General features: G+C 52.9%; 1 protein-coding gene and 1 long non-coding RNA gene across 2 annotated transcripts; one reads left to right on the top strand and one right to left on the bottom strand.

Moving 5' to 3' along the window:
- Nucleotides 1-201: 201 nt before the first annotated feature.
- On the bottom strand, nucleotides 202-15,733 carry GYS1 (glycogen synthase 1). The gene is made up of 16 exons (XM_052656661.1): nucleotides 15,422-15,733; nucleotides 13,797-13,978; nucleotides 11,130-11,321; nucleotides 9,907-10,092; nucleotides 9,522-9,666; nucleotides 8,592-8,709; nucleotides 8,174-8,294; nucleotides 7,780-7,886; nucleotides 5,654-5,713; nucleotides 5,485-5,563; nucleotides 3,828-3,941; nucleotides 3,381-3,507; nucleotides 1,626-1,721; nucleotides 1,274-1,437; nucleotides 757-837; nucleotides 202-586 (listed from the first exon to the last, which is right to left on the bottom strand). The coding sequence occupies exons 1-16, from the start codon at nucleotides 15,537-15,539 to the stop codon at nucleotides 266-268; spliced, it is 2,211 nt and encodes a 736-aa protein (XP_052512621.1). The 5' UTR covers nucleotides 15,540-15,733; the 3' UTR covers nucleotides 202-265.
- LOC128063841 (uncharacterized) lies at nucleotides 1,633-6,976 on the top strand. The gene is made up of 3 exons (XR_008200913.1): nucleotides 1,633-1,742; nucleotides 2,472-2,559; nucleotides 6,625-6,976. It is a non-coding gene; the product is annotated as an uncharacterized LOC128063841 (long non-coding RNA).
- Nucleotides 15,734-15,941: the final 208 nt, after the last annotated feature.

Here is a 15,941-nt window from a genome sequence, read left to right on the forward strand (position 1 = left end):
AGGCACAGTGTTCTGGATACTGGAGTGTTGGGGATTCCAAGAGCGGGGCTAGAGGGGCTGGAGTATATGGCGGAGGAGGCGGGGTTGTGGACCCCACAGAGGGCTGAAGATCTGGAGTGAAGTTTTGAGACAGCGCCATTCCACATCCATTCTCTGGATAAGGGAAGGCAGGGTTGGAGGCGGCGGGGGGGGGGGGGGGGGGGGGGGCGGGCCGGGGGCGGGGGGAGGAGGTGGGGGCGGGATAGGATAGTGTGAGATTGGGGATTTAGTTGCGTTCCTCGCCCAGGGAGCTGGCGGGGCTAAGGGGTTCGCTGGGGGTGCTGACTGAGCTGGAGGGCGCCGTGTCCACCGACCCGCGCTTGCTCCCGGTGGAAGAGGTGCAGGAGGCGCGGCGCGGCCACTCGGGCGCGCGGATGTTGCGCCGGTCCTTGGCGGCCTCCTCGTCCTCGTCGTAGCGTTCGCCATCTTCATCCGGTGGTAAGTCCCGGGGTTCCTCCTCATCCTCGCTCTGGTGCGGGCTGGAGTGTCGCGACAGCGAGGGTGATGGTGGCACTGAGGCTGGCCGTGGGTAGCGGTAGCCCTGGGTCTGTATACGGAGGTGTGGGCACAAACCGCAGAGTGAGCAGAGGCTCCCTACAGCCAGCCTGGGCGTTCAACGTCCCTGAGGCCTTGCGACTCCAGAAGGGACACCCCACCTCACCCCCAAACCCCCTTTCTAGCTCCTGGCCCACCAGAGGGACCTCTGGATCCACTTACCGCGTCAGCCTCGTGAGGCTCGTAGGTGAAGTATTCTGGAAAGGCCTTGGCCAGCGCCATGTGGCGCGCTGACATGTAGTACTTGTTGGAGGGAAAGAAGCGGGGTGGGCATCAGGGGGCAGGAGCAGACCCTGCCCCCCGAGATTTGGCGGCTGAGTCCGGGCTACACCTTCAATCAGATAAGCACACGCCCGGCAATTTCCAGTTGGCCTCTAGGCCAATCACGTCCGAGGCTCCACCCCTTATGTAGATAAGCAGGGCTGTGAATGGACAGTCTCTGGGCCACACCCACTAAGAGGGTTGGGATTCTCCAATCAGATACATCTTTGGCCACACCCTTATGCAAATAGAGAACTTCCAACCCAGGTATCTTCTGGACGTTAGTTTCTTAAAGGGACAGCAAGTGTTACAAAAAAGAGAGCGTGCCCTTTGTGTCCGCTTTCGAGGCTTGGGGAATCAGACACCCAGAGCCGGAAGTGATTGATTCACCGGCAGAGGACAGGGAGGGGAGTTATACCCGGCCTAGGTATTTCCAGTCCAGAAGATCAGAGAGGCGCTCCGTTCGGTTCCGCTGGATAATGCGCTGCCTTCGGCTCTGCTGGCAGAAACTGTAGAGGAAGGAGGTGAGCTGCGAGCAGGAATCATCCAAGCTGCGGAATCGCCGGTCCAGAATGTAGATACCTGTCGGGGCCAGGACGGGGGTCTCAGAGAACAGACTGAAACCTTCATTCTTTCTGGGACTCTGTGAGGACCAGGAGGCCTCCCTCCCACTGGGACTAAGGAGTCCACTCCCTCCTTTTAGTGGCTCCAGAATCCACGCCCCTCTTTCCCAGTATTCAAGAATTTCGGTTCTCAGTCCAGACGCTGACCGTAAGCTGAGGGGTCTGCGATGTGTTCCTCCATGAAGCAGCCGAATCCGGAGAGGTTGGTGGAGACACTGGGGATACCCATTACCGTGCACTCAGCTGCGGGAAGGTGTGAGAAAGGTCTGCTTACTTTCCGTCTTTACAGTATTGTCTTGCTGCTGCTGCTGCTAAGTCGCTTCAGTCGTGTCCGACCCTGTGCGACCCCATAGACGGCAGCCCACCAGGCTCCGCCATCCCTGGGATTCTCCAGGCAAGAACACTGGAGTGGGTTGCCATTTCCTTCTCCAATGTATGAAAGTGAAAAGTGAAAGTGAAGTCGCTCAGTCCAACTCTTAGCGACCCCATGGAATGCAGCCTACCAGGCTCCTCCGTCCATGGGATTTTCCAGGCAAGAGTACTGGAGTGGGGTGCCATTGCCTTGTCTTAAATCCCAATAAAAGCTTCAATGGCGCCCTCTACTGGAGCCTTTAACAAGTGCCGGGTGCTGTGCTGAGCAAATCAGAGGCCCGAAAAATCAAGCTGTGCATTAGCCCAGGAGTGATAGTCCCCATTTCTTAGAGGGGACGCTAAGAGGTCCAGAAAAGGGAATTCACTTGCCCAAGGGCTCAGGGTAAGAAAAAGTCTATAACTGGGCAATAAGGATGCTAATTTATTGAGCCCAGGTACTCTGGGCCAGTGTGGACCATTTTAATGAATCCTTAAAACCTGTAAGATACTTTGCTGTGCCAGGTTACACTGTTTTGGTTTTCATAGCTTCATAGACTGTTTTGTTGTTGTTTGTTTGTTTTGTTCTTTTGCTTTTTTTTTGGCCACACTGTGCGGAATGTGGGATCTTCGTTCCCCAACCAGAGATGGAACCCGTGCCCCCTGCATAGGAAGCCAGGAACTTCAATCACTGGACCACCACAGAAGTCCCCATAGTCTGTTTTGATAGGAGGTAAGATAAGATCTCTCATTATTACTAACTCTGTGTGCAGAGCACCTTCTATACCTCATTTACTACCTTAAAATAATGCTGAGAAATGCTTCAAGGAGTTTATTATACATTCTATATAAGTGTTTCTAAAAACATCTGTAAGCTGCAAAAGTAGGCACTACATATGACAAGGCTTATTTAAAAAAAAAAATAGAGGCTAGAGGTAGCACTTTTAGCTCAGTGGGTAAAGAATCTGCCTGCAATGGAGGAGACCTGGGTTCAATTCCTTAGTTGGGAAGATCTCCTGAAGAAGGAAATGGCAACCCACTGCAGTATTCTTGCCTGGGGAATCCCATGGACAAAGGAGCCTGGAAGGCTATAGTCCATGGAGTCGGACACACCTTAGTGACTAAACCACCACCACCATGGGAAAAATAGGGTTGGGGCTGGTCACATCGTTTTAACCGTGGATGAAAACGAAACTGGCAGGTTTCCTAATCATCACATAAGCACTGTTTAAAAGATTTGTCAAATTACTCATCACTGAAGAAATACTACAGCAAATGTGGTATTTATTTTGCCTTAAAAACATATGAAAGTAGCTGGATTGTTAGCAAACTGTGCATTTAAGCTGTTGCTGTTTGTGGAAACCGAACAGTAGCAAACAGAGAAATCACGTGTGAACTCTGACATCAGCCCTCTAGTTACTCATCACGTGAGCTGCTGTGTCACAGAAACACATGAACAGACTGTTCCCATTGTTCCTCTTTCGCAAGGGTGGAGCTTGGAGCTCAGGGAGGGTGAGTCCCTTGGCTCAGGATCATGCCAGATGCTGAACTCACCTGGTGTGTAGCCCCAAGGCTCATAGTAGGAGGGGAAGACCCCAAGGTGGCAGCCACGGACAAATTCCTCATAGTCCACAGGGAGCAGAGGGCTCGTAGAGGACAGGAACTCCGGGTGGAAAATCACCTGGCAGTGGGAAACAAGGGCTCAGCCTGAGCACCTTATTTAGCTCCTCCCTGGGTGAAGGGAGCTCCCAGGGTGCTCCCTGGGTGGCTCAGAGAGGATGCAAGACTTGACCCAAGCCACACAAGTCAGTGTCAGGACAAAGATAGGAATCCAAGGCTGTCTGCCTCGGAAGCAAAGGTTCTTTCTAAACACTGCAGTCCTTTCATAAACTAGGGGAGATAGGGAACATGAGGGCCAGGCTCCATCCCCCATATCACACCCCTTCCTCCTAAACCACTCCCCTCAACTTTGCTCAACCCCACCCTGGCCAGTGCGCTCACCTTGACTCTGTCAGCACTACTATTGAAGAGGCCGATTCGGCGGATGGTTGTCAAGATGGGGTCTGAGGAGTCATCCAGCATATTGTGGGTGCACACAGGAGGGAAAGATTGCCGCTGTAGGGGTCACAAGGCGGGGTGTGGGGTCAGGCAAGGGCCAGAGGGCTCCCTCCTTCCCCATGAGCCATGCTGATCCTGGGGATCTAAGGGAACCACAATTCTCACCAGGTTGTGGAGCAACAAACCCAGAAGATTACCAGGTGTGGTAGATTTCCTACTTGGCTCTATCTGTAAAGGTTTTCATTTCCCTTTAACCACCATGAGCTGAAAAGAAACTATAATCTTCAGCTGTCTTTGAGCCAGAGCCAGGGTTAACATGCCTCACAGAATACAGGGAATTGTAGCTAAACTTGTTCTGTACTCTGGGTTGTCACCAAAGAAACCCAAAGGGATTGTAACTCCCAGCAATTGATGGGGGCAGAGACTGTGCCTTTCAGGGGCTGCTTGCTGGGAGTTACAGTTTTCTTATGAAAATCCTGGATCTCCTCTCCACCTCCACCGTCAAAACCCCACTCTCAAAAGAAACCACAGTTCCCATGAGTCACTAGAGGAAGACAGAGCTAGTGCGATAGCAGTCCCAGGGACTGCTGGGATGTATAGTTCTTTGCAGCTGTCCCATCATTCCTCTCATTAAAAATCTACTCATCTTCCGTTTACTGACTCCAGGAGCCCAGGAAACTACAACTCCCAGCAGCCTCATGGCAGAAACATCCTCAGTGAGACCAACTGCCTTAGGAACTTTTGGAAATTATAGTTTGGCCAAAAACAGGTCACATCTTATTTGAGCAACTTGGCTGTCTTGGTTTCCATTCCCCAGATAATGGATCACCAACACTGACTACAGATACCAAAAACCCGATTCCAGAGAAGAAAAGAACTCTAATTCCCAGAAGTCTCTGGGGGTAGGGAGAGTCAAGGTAGCAAAAAGCCCCAGGGGCTGCTGGGAGTTGTAGTTCTCATTCTGTGGCTGCCAATTTTCTCTAAGGTTTCCCATCCCTCTAATTAACCCCAAGTATGTACAGAAGCTACAATGGGCTATCTGGGAACTTAGAAACAACCAGTGGGGGAAGAAACACCAACTGCTGAGAATTTTCAATGTTCTTCAAGTAGTGTTTCAGCTGACCCCAGTCTACCCCCAGAGGACCAACAAAACTACCACTCCCAGCAGCCTCTGGGGGAAGAGACAGAAGTAGCAGGCAGCAAAGCCCAAGTCAGCAGGGAGTTGTAGTTCTCCTTTTGTGGTGACCTTCACAAAGAATCTGACACAACTGAGCAACTAACACTTTCATTATTGACTTTAGTCTAAGGTCCCTTCTACCTTTTGTTCATGGATTCCCCAAGGACTCAAAGGAACTACAACTCCCAGCAACCTCTGTGGCAGAATAAGCTGTGGGAGAGCGGGCTACCCTAAAGGCTTCTGGGAATTGAAGTTATACCTGTCAGCTCACACCCTTCTGACTTCAAAATTGATTCCTGGAATAAGGGCTTGGCGATAAAGCAGAACTCCCAGCCATCTCTGGGGTCAGAGCTAATATGGCAGTCTGCCTCAGGGGCTGCTGCTGGGAATCACCATCTCTCGACTCAGGAGTCCAAAGCATACCTGCGTGGCAAAGATGGCTCTCTTCATCATAGTGAAGTCCTCCTTGTCCAGCATCTTGTTCATGTCTGGGAGGCTTCCCCTGTAAGGCGAGCAGGGGGATGCATCTGGGCATGGGTGACGAGAGGGTTTAGAGCCCAGGAGGATGCAGGGCTGAGGGCAGGGCACTCACACCAGCAAGGATTCGTAAAGCTTCCTCCCAAACTTTTCCTTCACTGTGTTGGCCGTATCCCTGGAGGAAGCAGAGCGACAACATTACATAGAGACCAGCTGCCATTCACTGTTAGGCTTCTGGGGCAGCTGGGAAGTTGAGGTCTGAGCAGAGAGAAGCCCTGGGGATTTCTGGGCTGGAGGATGGGGACTCGGGGAATCAGGTCCTAGAAGGCTTGGCTTCCTTGTGCCTTGCATCAGCTGTGTGACCAGGGACAGATGGCCTTCCCTCTCTGACTTCGGTGACTCATCTGTCAGATGGGGATAAAAATAGAAGCAACCTCAAAGGTTTGCAGTGCGAATTCAATGAGGTCATGACAAAAAATGCACAGTGCCCAGCACACAGTGAACCTTCCAGAAATGTCAGCTATTATTAGGATTTGTGCTAGCGATCCTAAGCCCATTTTATTAAAAGGGAAAATTACGTTCTGAGAGGGGAGAATGTATGGACACAAGTAACGCTAGCCAAGTGCTACCCTACAATGTCATTGACATTCCTCTGTTCATGGTCCTCTCAGAGCTCTGGCTTCATTTTCTACCCCATCTCCCTAGGGCATTCTGCTCCATCCCTATTGGCTTCCTTGCTGTTTCTCAAACATGCCCCAGGGCCTTTGCACTTGCTGTTCCCTCTGCCTGAAATGCTGTTCCCCAGATATACACAATGCTCTCTCCCTCATTTCCTCTCTTGGTCTCTACTTGCTGGTACTTTCTCACTGTGACCTGTCAGGACAACCCCATCTCATATCCCAGTCCTGCTTTTTTTTTTTTTTGGCCAGAGCACTTTCTATAGAACTTTCTAGAATGTGAACTTAATGAGGGCAGGGATTTTATCTTTCTGGTTCACAACTGTGTTCACAGTGCCTGGAACAGCACCTGGCACACAGTAGGAGCTCAAGGAATAGCCAGCCAATGACTAGTGAGTGGGTTTTACAGGTGAAGAAACTGAGGCTTGGACTTCCCTGACGGTCCAGTGGTTAAGAATCCACGTGCCAATGGAGGGGACACAGGTTCAATCCCTGGTCTAGGAAGATCCCACATGCCTCAGGCAACTAACCTGTGCACCACAATTACTGACACCACGCTTGAGAGCCTGCGAGCCACAACTACTGAAGCCTGTGCACCCCAGAGCCCGTGCTCTGCAATGAGAGAAGCCACTGCAACGCGATGCCTGCACACTTCAACTCAAGAGTAGCCCCAGCTCAACACAAGTAGAGAAAGCCCATGTGCAGCAACGAAGACCCAGGTGCAGCCAAAAATAAAATAATTAATTAAAAAGAAACTGAGGCTTGTGCAACTAAGAGTTCACATGCTAAAGATCTGGTGTGGTGCAACTAAGACTCAAGGCAGCCAAATAAATAATAAATATTAAAAGAAAAAAGAAGGCTTCCCTGATAGCTCAGTGGGTAAAGAATCTGCCTGCAATGCAGGAGACCCAGGTTCAATTCCTGGGTCAGGAAGATCCCCTGGAGAAGGGAAAGGCTACCCACTCCAGAATTCTGGCCTGGAGAATTCCATGGACAGTCCATGTGGTCGCAAAAAGTCGGACACGACTGAGTGACTTTCACTCCCATGACTGTATATGGCACAATGCAGGGGACACGGGTTCAATCCTTGGTCCAGGAAGATTCCACATCCCACGGAGCAACTAAGCGGGAGCTCTATAACTACTGAGCCCACGCACCGAAACTAGAGAGTAACCCCTGCTTGTCACAACTAGAGAAAGCCCATGCACAGCAATGAAGGCCCAGCACAGCCAAGAAAAGGAAGGAAGGAAGAGAGGGAGGTTTGAGATGCTGAGTGTTTGGCCTCAAGTTACAAAGCCAGAGTGGGACAGGGGCGTGAGCTGAACTCACTGGTTGGATATTAGAGCCCTGGTCCTGCTATGTCACATTCACCCTGCCTGTGACTGCAACTTCATATGCCCTGGGGCTGGACACATCTGAAGCAAGTGACTCTGCTAGGAATCAGGTCAGGGATGGGTTGATCATGTTACAGATGACAAAACTGAGACCCCGGGAGAAACCGGGGACCCAAAGTACGCAGATGGGAATGGGAGCCGCAGGAAATGCTGGGCCAAGGACTGCTGACCAAAGCTGCTTGCGCACGGCCTGGCCCTTAAGGGTTTCCACGTTGAAATTGTTGGTCCGAGCCGGCATGATGAAGAAGGCGACCACCGTCTGCTCGCTGCCATTCACCTGGGGCAGAGGAAAGGGAGGGCCTTGTGTGTGTGTGTATGTGTGTGTGAGTGAGGATCACATGGGAGAAGGCTGAGACACCCACCCTTTTCCACCCCTCAAGACCACTAGGACCTTGCCATGTCCCTTCCTGTCAAGAATATAGGACAGAGTTACCATCCCCACTGGGACTCTGATCTTCTTTCTGAGTCATCCCTACAGTCCCATTTTATACATAGGTTTCCCTGCCCCCACCTTCCCAGGTCTCCATTCTCCTTCTCTTTGACCCCTCGCAGCCCAGGCCTTACTCTGAGCAGATAGTTGAGCCGGGCCAAGGCCTCCAGGAAGACGTCGGCCCCCTTGTTGGAGAACTCATAGCGGCCGGCAATAAAGAAGTACAAGGTCTTGTCCAAGTTGAAGTCTAGGTGCCTAAAGAAGCCACAACCCAGGGTGAAGCCAAGACCCTCACCCACACACCCCAGCCTCAAAACTACAAACCCCAGAAGCCACAGGGGCAAAGAACATCTCAGGACACAGGCATCATGGGAACTCATCATGGGAACTGTGGTTCTCTTCTCCTTAGACAGGGATTTCCTTAAATACTCAGCCATTGTGCTGGTGCTCAAGAACTCAAGCGACTGAGCCCTCAGCTCTCCCCTCTGTTGGCCCCAGGAGTCTGGGCTCCCAACCCCCTCCTCTCGAGACCTAAGTATCTGGCCTACATACCCATAAAAATGGCCCCGCACAAACTCCTGGATTCGAGCCTTGCTCTGAGCATGGAGGTTCTGGAACTCATGCATGGCAGAGAATTTCTTCACATTCAGTCCATTGGGGGTCACGATATCTGGGATTGGGGGAGAAGGTCCCACATTTCATTTCTTCATTTCTTCATTCAGATCAATGTGGCTGAATGAATAAATGAAGGAAAGACCCCTTTCCTTTCACAATGTCTTTGTTTCCATAGCTCCTCTGTGAGTTCCTGCAGTGACCCAATTGCCCTACCACTCAGACACCTTCTTTCGCAATACTGCTTGCTTATTTCAGAAGCCTAACCACAATTCCCATCAGCCCCTGAGAATGACAGGGAACAGATCAGCAACAAGGCTTCTGGGAGTTGTAGTTCTTTTGTTTCCCCTACGCTACCCTGAGCTGGGGGAATGAATCAATATCCCCATCCTGTTTCTCTACCTTCAAGCCTCTTTTACGGCCCCAACTGTTTGCTATTGTCATAGAAATTAAAGTGTGTCATTGAAAAACTATAACCCCCACCAGCTGCTGGGGTAAAATTCCAGGAATATAAGGAGCTGTCCAGCCAAAGGCCATGCACCCACTGACAACAGATGCTCTAATTTGGAAAGAAGAATTGGTTCCAACACTGGTTTTCTCAAAAACAAAATCCAAGGACCCTCCTTCCTCTTTGTAAGACCAATATCTATATTAGTCAGTAAAAGAATTTTATCATTTCTGAAATTAAAGAAACTACATCTCCCATTAGTCTCTAGGGTATACAGTCAGGCAGCCTCATATTCAGGCCAGCAACCTATGGCCTTCTGGGAGTTGTAGTTCTCTGCTCTTTACACCAAAAAAAAAAAGGTTGGTACAGGACTTGGCATAGACTACCTCGTTTACATCTACGGTCCCCAGCCTATTTCCTACCTGGTTTCCTTTTGAGTAGGTGCTGAGCCTCGATGGCGGTAATCTGGGACACAGTAGTGAAGACGTGAGCGCAGTGGGCTGCGGCCCGCTCCATGCAGTAGCGGTGATAGATTTGCCTCTCACCTGCTTCTTTGTCCACGTTGAACTGGGCAGGCAGAAAGGGTGATCAGGTTAGAAGGACTGGGGAAAGACAGAAGGTCCGGTCTCCAGTGTCTTGGGGGAGACAGGGGCTGAAAGCTGGGACTCCTGGGTCTGAGGGTGGAAAGGACTGGGGATTTGGACTCCTGGGTCCCAGAAGAGAGAACTTGATCCCCTTGGGCTTTTAAGACAGCTTTGGGCTGTCTTGTAACATTGTCAACCCCCATTTGCCACATTCCCAGCTCACATTCTCCAGGTTGTTGTAGAAGTCCACGGCCCCAGCACACAGGTATCGCCCCAGCAGCGTGGCGTGGGTGGTGAAGATGGTAGCCACGGGCAGCCGCCGGGCGCGGCACAGGCAGAGCCCGACGCCTGCCAGCCACTCGTGGAAGTGTGCAACCACATGCGGTTTCTCCTCACTCTGGGCCAGGAACTGTGGGGCAGTAGAGACAGGGCCGCTGTGTCTCCACATATTTTGTGAAGACAACCAGTGATTCCCCCACATAGATGAGGATGTAGGAGAGCGGTAAACCTACCCCCACTACTGCACAGAGTGGGTGGTGACCTATTGCAATCCCCATAAGACAAGGACCTCTCAATCCCTGAGGCCACTGGACTAGCTGACCTCAGCCCCAGAGGCTTATGGGAACTGTTTTTTTGACCAGTCTTCTAAGTCCCAGCAGAGGTGAATTGGAAAGACCAAAGTTTTCCCCAGGTCATGAACACAATTCTTGGAGACCCTTTATGGCAGTCAAGAGTAGACCTGTACCCAATACTTGCTGAAGGACTACAACTCCCAGGATGCCCTAGAAGCAGCCAGTTTATAAACTGTTTGTCCCAAGGTGTGGGGGAAAAAAAGCATCTTGAGTCTTTTAAAACCTAAAAGAGGGTCAGTAACAGGATTCCTGGTTCTCAGATAGGCTGGGGATTCCTAAACATCCGGGGCCCCATCTGAAAGTCAAGTCTAGCCCAACATCGGAGAAGGCAATGGCACCCCACTCCAGTACTCTTGCCTGGAGAATCCCAGGGACGGGGGAGCCTGGTGGGCTGCCATCTATGGGGTTGCACAGAGTCGGACACGACTGAAGTGACTTAGCATAGCATAGCATAGCCCAATATAGGATGAGAGAATTACAACTCCCAGAATTCCCTGGGGTGAGCCTTCCCGTCAAGCCAGCCTCCTCTGGAGCTAGGAGCTTGGAATTTCCATATTTGGAAGACTGGAGTGGATGATCTGGAGTTGAGATTGGCTCTCTGAAGAAAGAAGAATCTAGGCTCCTGGATGTCTATGTTCCCAAAGATTAGATCTAATCCCTGGATTAAAGGACTACAATTCCCAGAATGCTCGGGCAGAAGAGACACCAACCACCCTCCGACCACCTGGCAACCCTCTGGCCAGGGACTGATGGCCGTTGTAATTTGGGACCTGGGGTCAAAAGGAGGGACACAGGCACTGACAGTGGGGCCTACCTCACCCAGGAACCAGGTGGTGAGGAAGCCGAAAAGGACGGCGTCGTTGGCCTCCCGGTCGTACCAGGGCACCCCGATGTTGCATGTGTCCCATAGCTCCCCCTTCCAGCGCTCCAGGGCCCAGGCTGAGGCCCCCACATCGAGAAGCACCACCAGGGGGCCCCCCTCGATCAGCCAGCGCCCGAAGTACACCTGCAGGGGGACCACAGGAAGGCTTAGGGTTGTGGGCACCTGTGTCTGGTCACAGCATCTGTGTTTCTCCCACCCCCAGGCGGACGTCCGGGCTCACAGCCTGGGTTCTACTACTTTCTTTTTCTTTATCCGCCAATTTTTCACCCATGGCCTTATTTCTCCATTTGCTGTTAGTTATTCCTCCCACAGTCTTTTCTCATCTCGGCTGTGGCACCTCTCCCCATTCCTTGCTTCTTTTCTTTCTTTTCAAATATTTTGTTTATTTTTGCCACACTGCACAGCATGTGGGATCTTAGTTCCTGATTAGGGATTGAACTTGTGCCCCCTGCATGGGAAGTGTGGAGTCTTAACCACTGCACCACCAGGAAAGTCCCCCTTGCTTAGTTGCTATAACGGCTGTCGCCCTTCACTACTTATAACCCACACTGCGCATGTCCTGCCTCCGTGCCCCGTACTGCCTTGTTCATCCACCCTGCTAATCATTTCTCCAATCTTCCCTGGTGGCTCTGAGGTTAAACCATCTGCCTCCAATGCGGGAGACCTGGGTTCGATCCCTGGGTCGGGAAGATCCCCTGGAGAAGGAAATGGTAACCCACTCCAGTATTCTTGCCTGGAGAATCCCATGGACGGAGAAGCCTGGTAGGCTATAGTCCACGGGGTCGCAAAGAGTCGGACACAACTGAGTGACTTCACTTACTCACTTAATCATTTCTCCAACCCGCTGCCTTGTTTCTATGTCCGCTACCACATTTCTCCCACCAGTCATCAAGTGGCTTTCTCCCATCAGCTTTCCTTTCTGGCCACTGCTTTTACCCTTCTCGCTGCCTCGTTTCTGATTCTTTCACCTTATACATCACCTGCTTCCTCTTTCCCCTGTCCCCAGCCCATCTTATACTCTGCAGCCTCCTATCTAACACTGCCCACCCACTTTCCACACCTTGGGGGCTACCACTGCTGTGTTTCTAAGCCTCCAGGTTGGATTTCTGCCCTCTGCCATGTTTCTCTGATCTGTTGGCTTCCTCCAGATTCCTGTGGCCCAGCTTCTGGGCCTGCTGCCACACCTCCATCCGGCTGAGCCACCCTACTCCTCCCAACGTGGCTTTTCCCTCCCCCTCCCAGCTGTTGTCTGCCCTTTTGCTGGGGGGGCTATTCTTAGGCCCCCAGCACGTGGATAGCAGCTGCCCTGGGGGAGGGACTGGGCCGCCCTAGGGTTCCTTAGGGACACAGCCCCTCCTGATTGGACTCCAGACCCCATCCCAAACCAGAGGCGGTGAATGAATGAAGGCAAGCCTGTGCCTCTCCCTCCCTCCCAGAACCCAACCTGTCTGTGCCTCAGCCCTGCTGCCTTCGGGCCTAACCTCTGTTCTCATCCTCAGTGCTCACTAGATGCCTGGCACTCTCCCCCTCCTCTTTCTTATTTTTTATTTTCCCCCTCCTCTTTTTAATTCCCGACTCCACTCAAATGAAACTCTGTCCCCTGGGTCTGCCTGCCTCTCTTCCTCAGTTACCCACCTTCCTCTCTCCTTCGAGACCCTTCTCTCTAAAACATCAGGCTACCTCTCTTCCCTGTCTAGACTCTGTTTCCCTGTTGCTCTAACCACTGGGAAACCATCACTTTTGGGGACACTCAGCATGTCTCCATCGGCTATCTTGTTTGTTTACCTGCCCACCTCACTCTGCAAGCTGTTTTAAGTAATAATGATGTGATAATAATAACCACGAAGATAATAGCTCACAGACATGCGAACTGCATGCCAGGACCTGGGTTGAAGACCTTTTATGAGCTATTTCATCCTCCCAAGAAATCTCTATGGTGGATGCTATCAGCAATGCTCATCAGTCAAGGTCACACAGGAGGAAGCAGAGAAGGTGAATTTTTTTTGCGTGTGAACTATTTTTAAAGTCTTTAGTGGATTTGTTCCAATATTGTTTCTGTTTTATGTTTTGTTTCTTTGGCAACCAAGGATGTGGGATCTTAAGCTTCCTGACCAGGGATCAAACCCACAAACTTCTGCATTGGAAGGCAAAGTCTTAGTCACTGGATTGCCAGGCAAGACCCCAGAGAAGATGAATTTGAACTTCAGGCTCCAGAACAACTGCTCTGACCTCCTGCCTCACCCCCACCCCACACCCACCACACACCCACCAGGTTTTATCTGTCCATCTAGCTCTTTTCCTCTCTCTGCATCTGAGGATCTTGGCCTCTTCCTCTTTAGGACCATCTTTCTGTCTGCCTTGTACCTGCTCTCTGTGTTCATTCACCAATGTCCTAGAGCCGGGGGTTCACCCACTCACTCCACAGAGTCCTGGATCTCTCTGAGTGTCTGTCAATCTTACCTCCTCTATGTCTGCCTGGGAAAGTACTGGGCCATCCTGAGTTTTTGTGTGGGCCTCCCTGTCTCCCCGGGACTGTCCACCCCCTGCTCTTCCTCCTTCCGCTGCCCCCACCCAGCTCTCGGCCGGGCCATGCCCCACCTTGCAGCCCTTGCTGTTCATGGAGTCCAGCGTCCTCTTCAGGGCCGGCGTCGGGGGTTCCAGCAGCTCCACCTGGGTCCTCACGCCCTGCTCCGTGTACGGTCCCACCAGGTAGTAGTTGTCGCCCCACTCATCCCCCGTCACCTTTGCCTTCGTCTGCAGCACTGTGTAGATGCCGCCCACTGTGGGCCCAAGTACATGAGGACAGGCCCCAGCTGAGAGCCACATACCTGGGGCCTGGGGAGGGGCGTGGGTGCACAGGAACCACGGACCTCTGGCTCAGAGGGAAGAGGGAACTGGGAGCCCACACTTCAGGGTCACAGGGAGGAGGGGAGGGGGGCTTGATGGATGGTACTCCTGGGTCGATGGGAGGAGGGGGCTGGGGTCAGGACTTGGAGGGAGAAGAGGGTTCAGGCTGGACTTCTAAGAGAAGAGACTGGGGGCCTTGGCTCCCAGGTGTGACAGAGTTAGGGGCTGGGGCCGAGGAGGACAGAAGCTGACGAGGGTTATCAGGGTCCAGGTTCTTGAACTGCCAGCTTAAGGGAGCTGGGTTTAAACTCCAAGTCAGGCTCCAGGACACAATAAGGGAGAATCCTTCTTCATGGCCTCATTTAGGTTCCCACAGTCGTCCCAAAGAAGCCAGAGCTGTCACCCCTCACCCGCCAGGGACTCTGACGACCAGTCCCCCAGTTCTCTCTCCCCACCTGGGGACACAGGCACGCATGGCCCTGCCCCTCCCATGACTCCATTCCAGACTCCTTACCCCCTGGAGCCTGGACCCTGGCGACCCATGGCTTCGTGTCTGCAGAAACCCGCAGCCCCGCCACCCCCTGCTCCCGTTTCTCTCCCAAAACTCAGTAATGCAAAATCCCAGCTTCCTTCCTTCTGTGGAGCTAGACTGCCTCACTCCTGGGTTTCCTGCCCCAGCCTTCTCCAAACCCAGAACATCAGGCGCTTTGGAGCCTGGGACCCAGAAATCCAGGCCCCCAGCCACTCCCATCCCAGGGCCCAGCCCCTGACCAACTTAGGACTTCCCAGTCTTCCCCCAATCCAGCGCGCATGTGTCTGAGGAGGCTCCTCTACTCCTCCGAATCCGGAGCTCAGGCACTCAGAACCCTGCCTTCCAGGCCCCAACGCTCTCTCACCCTAGGATCTAAGAATTAGGGTCTCCAGCCTCCTTGTATATTTACTCTCAAAGGACCAGTTCCCCAAATTCTCCCACCATGATTCGTGCATCCCATCTCCAAGTGAGCTCTCTCTCAAATCCGGAGTTATATCCCAAGATCCTTCCCCACCTAGGGCTACAGTTCTGAAGTGCCAAACCCTTCCCTCCGCATCTCCTTCCCTATCAAGGACCCAAGTCTCTGTGGTCTTTTTCATTTTAACGCCCTCTCCCCTAGGACCCAGGACCTGGGTTTCCAGGCTCCTTTCGTCTTATGCGACTCATCCCCTCCCTCCAGGGCCCAGGAGACAAACTCCAGCCCCTCTCCAAGGGCACAGGAGTCACAGGCTCCTTGCCCAGGACCCAGAATCATGCCATGCAGCCTCGTTCGCTGTTACTCAATATTCGGGCCCTCATCCCCGCCTGCTCTTCTCGTCCGGGTCCCTCTGCTCGGTTTGCTCACCCTTGTTGGCCACCTCCCAGGCCACCTCGAAGAGCACTGTGTTCTCCAGGTCGAATTCATCCTCCCAGTCCTCCAGTCCTGGCAGGGAGGACATGGACAAAGTGCGGTTTAGAGGCATGGCCGACGCGGTTAGAGGGCTCCGGGGGGCCACCGGTGGGGGCCCTGGAGGTGTCGAAGGAATGCACTGGGCAGGGCGCCGGGCCAAGTAGCTGGTGCCCGACGGGAAGCTCGCACCGCCCTCGGCTTCCTATTGCACGACCGCACCCCCGCCCGGAGCGGTCAGACCGGGGCTGCAAAGCGGCCGCAGCGTCACTGAACCCCCTGGGACTCCTGCAGTGAAACCTTGCGGCCACCAGGAGGCGGCGCCCGCCCCCCGGCCAAGGCCATTGGTCTGCGCCTGGGGGCGGGGCTCCCGCGTCTTCTCATTGGTGGACAGGGTAGCGTTCCCTCGGCTCGGCCCCACCTCCGCCTCACAGCTGAAGGGAGCTCGGGTGAACGGGGTTTGCTGCTGCGCTAGCTG

The sequence above is a fragment of the Budorcas taxicolor genome, chromosome 18 (genome assembly GCF_023091745.1).
Source record: "Budorcas taxicolor isolate Tak-1 chromosome 18, Takin1.1, whole genome shotgun sequence".
Lineage (NCBI taxonomy): Eukaryota > Metazoa > Chordata > Mammalia > Artiodactyla > Bovidae > Budorcas > Budorcas taxicolor.

Bases quoted from the DNA above. Each gene is read 5' to 3' on its own strand.
- GYS1 (XM_052656661.1), bottom strand. From the start codon at position 15,539: ATGCCTCTAAACCGCACTTTGTCCATGTCCTCCCTGCCAGGACTGGAG. The intron at 5,714-7,779 runs GTCAGCAGTCCT...TGCTTCCTCCAG, and splicing joins GCCGTGCGCAAGCAGCTTTG to GGATACGGCCAACACAGTGA. The intron at 1,438-1,625 runs GTCAGCGTCTGG...TGGCCCCGACAG, and splicing joins CGCAGACCCCTCAGCTTACG to GTATCTACATTCTGGACCGG.